Source organism: Limulus polyphemus, unplaced genomic scaffold (assembly GCF_000517525.1).
Source record: "Limulus polyphemus unplaced genomic scaffold, Limulus_polyphemus-2.1.2 Scaffold6485, whole genome shotgun sequence".
Classification (NCBI taxonomy): Eukaryota; Metazoa; Arthropoda; class Merostomata; order Xiphosura; family Limulidae; genus Limulus; species Limulus polyphemus.
Window position 1 is genome coordinate 28,196 of NW_013672095.1, and position 8,693 is coordinate 36,888.

General features: G+C 37.0%; 1 protein-coding gene across 1 annotated transcript in view; it reads right to left on the bottom strand.

The window, feature by feature from the left end:
* The window catches only part of LOC106473762 (forkhead box protein K1-like), a 36,825-nt gene that overhangs the window by 17,321 nt on the left and 10,811 nt on the right, over positions 1-8,693 (bottom strand). Inside the window, exons 2-3 of the mRNA XM_013934441.2 lie at positions 7,741-7,917; positions 5,826-6,147 (exon numbers count right to left, since the gene is read on the bottom strand). Coding sequence (XP_013789895.1) covers positions 5,826-6,147; positions 7,741-7,917 — 499 coding nt within the window. The remainder of the gene's footprint in view (positions 1-5,825; positions 6,148-7,740; positions 7,918-8,693) is intronic.

The following is an 8,693-nucleotide window of genomic DNA, read 5'->3' on the forward strand; positions in this document are numbered from 1 at the left end:
AATAGAGGGAGCCACATCTAACCTCATCTAACCCAAAGCTATCTCAACCTTGATTTGCCCTCTAAGCATAGCTAAAAAAAATGTTCGCTAATAGCGGATCAATCTATTATACCCCTTTATTTTTGCACCATTTCAGAAAATGTGATTATCATGTGACTACTTTCCATCAATCATATTGCACCAACTATACTAGCATAGCTGCTCCCTCTACTATCCTAGCACAATCTTTGACAGTTACAAACTAAAACACCTACATATCAGTGGGAAGGAAGGGTGGAAAGTGGGTGAAAGGAAGAAAGTACCTATTGGAAATACATTTTCAGAATAGGAAAATATTAACTTCCGAAACAGTACAACATCCACTCACCCAAAGCTAGAGTCCTACACTGAAAAGGTGGAGAGACTGATGAAGGCACAACAGTATTCAAATAAGTTGATAACAGCTGCCTAAAAAAAACAGGTGTGCCAGAAGAAGAAAGTAAGGCACATCTGTGGAGTACAGCACTACTTTTCTGAAACTGGTATGCGCCTCACCCAGTAATAAAACAGTAACATATATAGAGCAGGACGTATGATGCAAGCACCATATACACAAGAAAAAGATGTACAGCACTTAGCTTTGTAGTAATGTGGTGTAACTATGACATGTATCAGCATATAGTGGACATACGAAAGGTTTAGTATGTAATCTACAATGGGCCGAAGAATTATGTGCTAAGAGAAGAGTCCATTGACATCTTGTCAAGGATATTGTTAGCTACAAGAGTGATCTTCCCCTTCAAAAAAGACCAGGGGAAGCATCATAACTAAGTAGTGGATGAAATTCGGTCAGGTAATTCAGAATCATCCCATTGTCAATAAATAGTGCATCATCCATGCACATATGTAGTAGGCCATAGTATGTGATATAGGAATAATAATAGGTGCCAGATAATGATATAAGCATAATTGGCTAGTACTAAAGGACCAGTCATATATATGAATAGGCCAAGTGCAGCTCGCCCAAGCAAAAATCATCCAGGGGAAGAACCTTGAATATACAATAGTATGGCCAAGTGAGGTTTGCCCAGAGGGAAGTACCTTGGATATATATAGGATTACTCCAAGTTTGGTCCACCCAGGAAAAAAAATCCAGGATAAAACACCTTGCTTAAGCATGTAAATTATGATCAACAAGTGTGGTCAGCCTGGGCAAAACATCCAGGGGAAGTGCATTGGATCAAGAATAGTATGTTATTGCCTATTAAATAATTATAATGGCAACAGTCCTCTTCTCGCTGAGTAGGTACTTATAAGTTATGAGTCTGATTTCTTTCATTTTACAACCCCACTCAGGAGGAAACCTCCATGGTCCACCACTCCAGCAACTGAGTGGTAAGGACTCCCATGCTCCACTAGAAGAAAAAACAGAGGTGAGAATATGCATTGGGTAGTCCAGGTGAACAACACACTGGAGACTGTGCAATGGGTGTCCGAGATTCCCTATTTTGAAAAGCAGAAAGATCCAGATTATACGAATCCTGGGTCAGTGGGAATGGGCAAAAATCCTCATCGGCTTTACCCATGAAGTTCATAAGTGATGGTCCTTTCTATAAAATACATTGATAATAAAAGTTTCATATATATATACATAACCACCAGAAAAAGGTAAATTGGTCTTATAGAAACACCTATCTTTACAGAGAGTGTTTATAAAAATACTTATTTAGCACAAAGATATAATATTCAGCATATCTGACCAGCAAACACCTGCCACTAGGTGGGATCATAAAATATGATGTATACCAACAGAAAAAGATACAAAATAATAACAGGTCAACTTTCTCCAGTCAAAAGCAAACAGACATATGGAAAATTGCCACAGGAAGAAGACACAGCCAATTCATGCAGATAGTATGCTAAGAATATATTGGGAGTTATCCACATACCCACTTGAATGATCTCCTCCAAAGGATCGATGAATTTGAGCAGCTGCGAACATAGCTTGGATTCGGTGCGATGATACATTGTATAGACTGCAGCCTTTCAAGGACAAGTCAGAATACACTAGCTGTACGAGTTGCCGAACCCGGCCACTAAGGGCAATAGGAGATAGGTCCTGGGAAACAGAGAGATTCCAGGGAATAAATAAGCAGGAATGGGAGCCACGGAAGAAAGCAGTACAAGATACAAAACAATGCAGGGAAAGCACAGGACAGAGAAGACGATCTGAAACTGAACATGAGTATAGGTGGGAAATAGAAGGTAAAGAAATGGGAGAAAAGCAAAACAACCTTCATGGGCAGCAACTCTCTTAGGAAGGAAGGCCCAATCCAGATAAGGATAACATAAGAGGAATAGTAAAGGATACGGGAAATGCTAATGGCATAAACATTAGAATGATGATGACCACATGCCAGGAGGAGAAGGAAATAGGTCTTAAGGGAGATGGTACAAGGAACACATAACAATCAGTACAAAGGAAGAACCAGGCAAGGTATAAAGAACAACACTGAGATTCTAATCTGAAAGTTCAAAAAGGACATGAAGGATGAACAACACGAGAGGAACAAAAAAGGAGGGAAATAATTGGGGAGCCAAAAGCTTTACAGAAGTGGGAGAAATGGAATGAGTTTCACAGAGCAGCCTGATAACTAGAAACCAATGACATGGACTAACCCTAAACAAACAAAAAGGTAAAGAATTGGGACACATAAGGAATAGAAAGATGGGAAGGATGGAAGCCACAGTAAATAGACCACTATCTGAATGTAGACCATCGTCTCTAGTACACAAACTATAAGGAAGGCTGAATGGTATGGGTAAGGAAAGATGCTACATGAGGAGTGAGTTCCTGAGCTGAAGTGAGGGACTGAACAAAAGCCATGCATGAAGATGAAGTTTGTTGACGTCTGATCACTGTTGTCAGAGGAGCAACCTGGACAGAGGTAAGGACCAGAACAGAGGGAACCATGTACGAGCCAGCCAAAACAGAGCAACTAGCAAAACCTGACAAGAGTTGTCTGAACGATGGAAATGACTCTGGAGATTAGTCTGAAAGGAGGATAGGCGTATAGATGAAAGTCCCTCCAAACCTGACTGGATTCATCCACCCTGAGCTGAGAGATGTGGAACAGAAGACCTAAAGGAAGGTACTTTGGCATTCCAGTGAGTGGCAAATATATGGTGCTCCTAGTCAAGAACACACCCACTGAAATACTAGAGGATGAAGGGGCCGTTTCGTAGGTAGAACTTGATTGGGAAGAAACCAGTGGTTGGTAACCAGATTCATAATTCCAGGAACATGACATGCTAAAATGATTAAAATGTAATCGTGGGCCCAGTACAGGAGTGTTTAAAAACACTGAGACCAGGGCTTGGTTCACCCTTGTTTGGTGATATAGATGACGACAGTCCAATTATCAGAAGGAACTATCACCACCCACCCCCATAGGAGCAAGAGGAAATGAGATATAGCCCAACAAACAGCCAAAAGTTTAAGTAGGCTGATATAGAATGTAGTTTCCATGACTGAGCATTGCCCTGAAATCTCCCTGGTTTCGAGGAAAACTCCCCAACCTACAAAGCATCTGTGAACAGGTGAGCATTGGAACGAGGCTGAGGAATGGGAACCCCCACTATGGCCATTTCCCTGTCGAGTCACCATGCAAGGTTGGCCCCAATCCCAGGAGGGAGCGTGATAGGATGATCCAAGAGCTCATGGGAGAACTTCCACTGGTCAATAAGCATCCACTGAAGGGAATGCATTTAGTGCATCTGATCCAAAGGAATGAGAGCTTCCAAGGAAGCCCTGGTCCCAAAAGAGGTAGAACCTCTCACATAGTGAGAGAAGGTGAATGTACTGCCTTCATGACTTCCCACTCCATATCCCTGAGCCGAAGTGGAGATGGCTGGGCCCAACTAAGATGGGAATTGAAGAGAACTCCTAAATGAATAAGATAGAATGTAATGGTTAGAAGGGACTTCTCCAACTTGATAAGAAACCCCACCCAAGCAGCTCCTCAAAAAAGTAATCGGATGTGAGAAACTTATTGGGCCTGGAAAGATGCAAGCAGAAGCCAACTGTCCACATAATGAGTCTGAAGCCCCAGCATGTGAAAATGATGAACAAACCACTCAACAGAGCACATAAGAAGCTGATGCCAGACCAAATGACAGTGCACAGAATTGAAAGACACAGCCCTCATAGATGTACCAAAGAAAATGACATAACCATGGAGCTATAAGAATATGAAAATAGGCATCTGCAACATCAAACTTGGTCATCCAGAATCCTGGAGAAAAACCCACTGAAGTGAGAGGTAGGACTCTATGTTGAACTGGGGTGTATCCAAAAAGGATTTCAGCTGGGACAGATCTATGATGGGTCTAATCTCCCATCTATCTGGAACAACAAATAGGTTGGAGTAAAATCCCAGATAAGTGGGCATGATCTGTTCGATACCTCTTGTGTAGGAGGTCCCAAACCAGCTCAGTGAGATGACTGCACCTGAAAAGGAAGGAAGGAAACCATGGAAGATGACAGGGGACCTAAACTTGTTCAGGCAAAAAGGAAAAAAGAACAGACTGTCAAGCAAAAGTGTCCAACTCCCTTCAATGTAAGGCTTGGATTTCCTCTCTAGATATCATCAACATACCTTGCTGGGAAATAGTGACAGTATTATCCTCAATATTGGCTGGAACTATATCATCTGACATGGTAAAATTCTAATTAATATTTCAAATTATAATTCAAATTATGGAAGAATTCTTCAAAAATAAAAGTAAAATTTGAAAGCAAACACTTTAAACTGGTGAAAGACTGAAATGCAAGCATATGGAGCAAAGTAAACACACATCTTTACACTGTAATGCCAATTGAGAAAGTGTGTATTGTGCTAGAATAATAGAGGGAGCTACCTGCACTAGTATAGATGGCACAGTATGATTGGTGTAGGGTAGTCACATGATATGCACATGTTCTCAAATGGTGCAAAAATAAAGGGTTATAATAGACTGGTGCACTATTAGTGAAAATTATTTTGGCAATGCATAGAGGGCAAATCAAGGTCAAGACAGCTTTGGGTGAGTGAAGTAGTACCATTTTGGAAGCAATCTAATATATCAAGAGTGTTACCATACTAATACAATCTAACATATTAAGATAGTTTCCATACTAATACAATCTAAAATATCAAGATAGTTACCACAATAGTACAATCTAACATATAAAGATAATTACCATACTAATACAATCTACATATCAAGATAATTACCATACTAGTACAATCTAACATATCAAGATAGTTACCATACTAATACAATCTAACATATTAAGAAAGTTTCCATACTAATACAATCTAACATATTAAGAAAGTTTCCATACTAATACAATCTAAAATATCAAGATAGTTACCACAATAGTACAATCTAACATATCAAGATACTGTAGTTACCATACTAACACAATCTAACATATCAAGATAGTTACCATACTAATACAATCTAACATATCAAGATAGTTACCATACTAGTACAATCTAACATATCAAGATAGTTACCATACTAGTACAATCTAACATATGAAGATAGTTACCATACTAATACAATCTAACATATCAAGATAGTTACCATACTAACACAATTTAGCATTATGAAAATATTTACCATTCTAGTCAACATGGAAAATTAAAAGTATTTCAGAAATTCAACCTTCAAGAGATTTCAGGTAATTAGTAAAATTATAATCATTATAAAATACTAATTTTGAATATATTTTCTGTCTATCGAAAACTGTAAAACATTAATTATGAATATCAATATACTAGAATATTTTTTATTCTTACTTGCCAGCCCTTGTCTGCAGTACGATAATATGGATAATTCTTTGTAATATAAGAATAAATTCCACTTAAAGTCAGCTGTTTGTCTGAAGCAGATGAGATGGCCTGTACTATAAGCTGAGCATAGGAATAAGGTGGTTTAAGGTCATCTTTTGAATTGGAGATTTCTCTACTTGTTGTAGCTGACTCACTGACTGTATCTGTTTGTTCTTTTCTTTCTTCTGCTGAGGCTGCTGCTGCATATGTTGCTGCCATCTGTAGGTCACTAGTGATATTGCGCCTGTGAGAACCTCCCCTGGGACTAGCAGGACACGAGTTAGCTGCACTATAAAATAACAGTTTAGATATAGAGCAAAATATATTAGCAACACTTCTACAAGTTTATAAGATAATTATAAAACCTTGCATCTTGATATTACTGAATAAAGGTACAGATAAAAAAAGTTGATCCAGGGGGCCTTGTTTCTACTCTGTCCACCATACAATATTTTAATCATGTTTTCAGACACATAATATTGTTGACACACAAAACTGTTGATATTTAATTTCTAAACTCTCTCTGAACCAGTCCTTTCTTTTAATCCCCAGTTTCAAATACACAAAACATTGCTACAATACACAACACACATAACACTGGTACAATACAGATTCACAAAACACTGCTACAATAGATTTACAATATACATAACAGTGGTACAATACAAATTTACAATATACATAACACTGCTACCATAGATTTACAATACACATAACACTGCTACAATAGATTTACAATATACATAACAGTGGTACAATACAAATTTACAATATACATAACACTGCTACCATAGATTTACAATACACATAACACTGCTACAATAGATTTACAATATACATAACAGTGATACAATACAGATTTACAATACACAAACAGTGGTATAATATACATAACACTGCTACCATAGATTTACAATACACATAACAGTGGTACAGTACAGATTCAGAATACACATAACATTGGTACAACAGATTTACAATACACATAACACTGGTACAATACAGATTGACAATATACATAACACTAGTACAATATAGATTCACAATACGCATAACAGTGGTACAATAGATTCACAACACACAACACTGGTTCAATACAAATTAAATATAAACATAATACTGGTACAATACAAATTAAATATAAACATAATACTGGTACAATACAACTTCACTACACATAATACTGGTACAATACAGATCCACTGCACATAATACTGGTAGAATACAGATTCACTACACATAATACTGGTTCAATACAGATTCACTATAAACATAATACTGGTACAATACAAATTCACAACATATAATACTAGAATAATCAATTAACTAATTACCTTTACATAATTACATACAACTCAACTAAGATGTGTTTGCAACATCTACACCTTATTTCCTTCTAAAAGTAACTATATATATATATTTACACATATATAACTATTTAAGACATTTATATTAATGAAGAAGAAAGATATAACGATTTTGTAAGATTATCATTCTTTAAAGAAGCCATCAGCACTTTACAGTTGTATACATACATAATACTTATATTTAGTAAAAACACCTTACAGTTCTATAAGTAAGCAGCTGTGCTCTTCACCAACAATATCATAATGTACTAATTACAGAACTTGTCCTAAGTAACAAGAGAACAGGTAATATGATGTAGAGATGAAAGAAGATCTTGTCTTACCTGATGAACCAGAGGACAGGTAATATGATGTAGAGATGAAAGAAGATCGTTGTCTTACCTGATGAACCAGAGGACAGGTAATATGATGTACGTGTTACAGAAATAAAAGAAGATTGTTGTCTTACCTGATGAACCAGAGGACAGGTAATATGATGCAGGTGTTACAGAGATGAAAGAAGACCGTTGTCTTACCTGATGGTGGCAGTTGGAGATGGAACAGGACTTGCCATGTTTTGCTCTGGTTCTGGTATGGTTATCTTGAGTGGTTTAGGTGAGTCTGGAAACTGGTAGTGGATTGGGGGATTCAGCTCATCAACCAGGGACTGGAACATAACCTTGATACTGGTACTTGGAAACCTAAAGACACACCTAAAGCAGAAAAATCAAAATTTACATATTATATTTGGAGAAATAATTACCAAACCACTAGGAACTGGGGTTTAGTTTAAAGAAGTCTTTTATACATCAACTTGGACCAGGCATTCAGAATGTTTATCAACAGTCATTATGGGGAAAATTACCAGCAAACACTGTTCTACACATTCCAGAATTAAGACATATTTAAAAAATAATTTATAAGATCATTACCAAACCTGTCACAATAGCAGTACCAGAAAACTCACAATTCCAAAAAAAAAATAATCAGTTTCCTAGCAAATCACTCATATATGGTTTTCAAGAGACAAAAAGTACAATTTTCCTATAATGAAAACGTATTTCCAATGGGTACTTTCCTCCGCTCACAATATTAGTTAGTCTCATCCAGTGCTGCCCTATATATGCAAATTGTTTATGCATGCCAGAAGTTTTCTGATTGCCCCTATACAACAGTCCTACATCAGTTACTAAAAATGTAAATAAATTAGTTCCAGTACATGTATACACCAGTCTTACATCAGTTACTAAAATGTAAATAAACTAGTTCAAGTACGTGTATACACCAGTCCTACATCGGTTACTAAAAATGTAAATAAACTAGTTCAAGTGCGTGTATACACCAGTCTTACATCAGTTACTAAAAATGTAAATAAACTAGTTCAAGTACGTGTATACACCAGTCCTACATCGGTTACTAAAAATGTAAATAAACTAGTTCAAGTGCGTGTATACACCAGTCCTACATCGGTTACTAAAAATGTAAATAA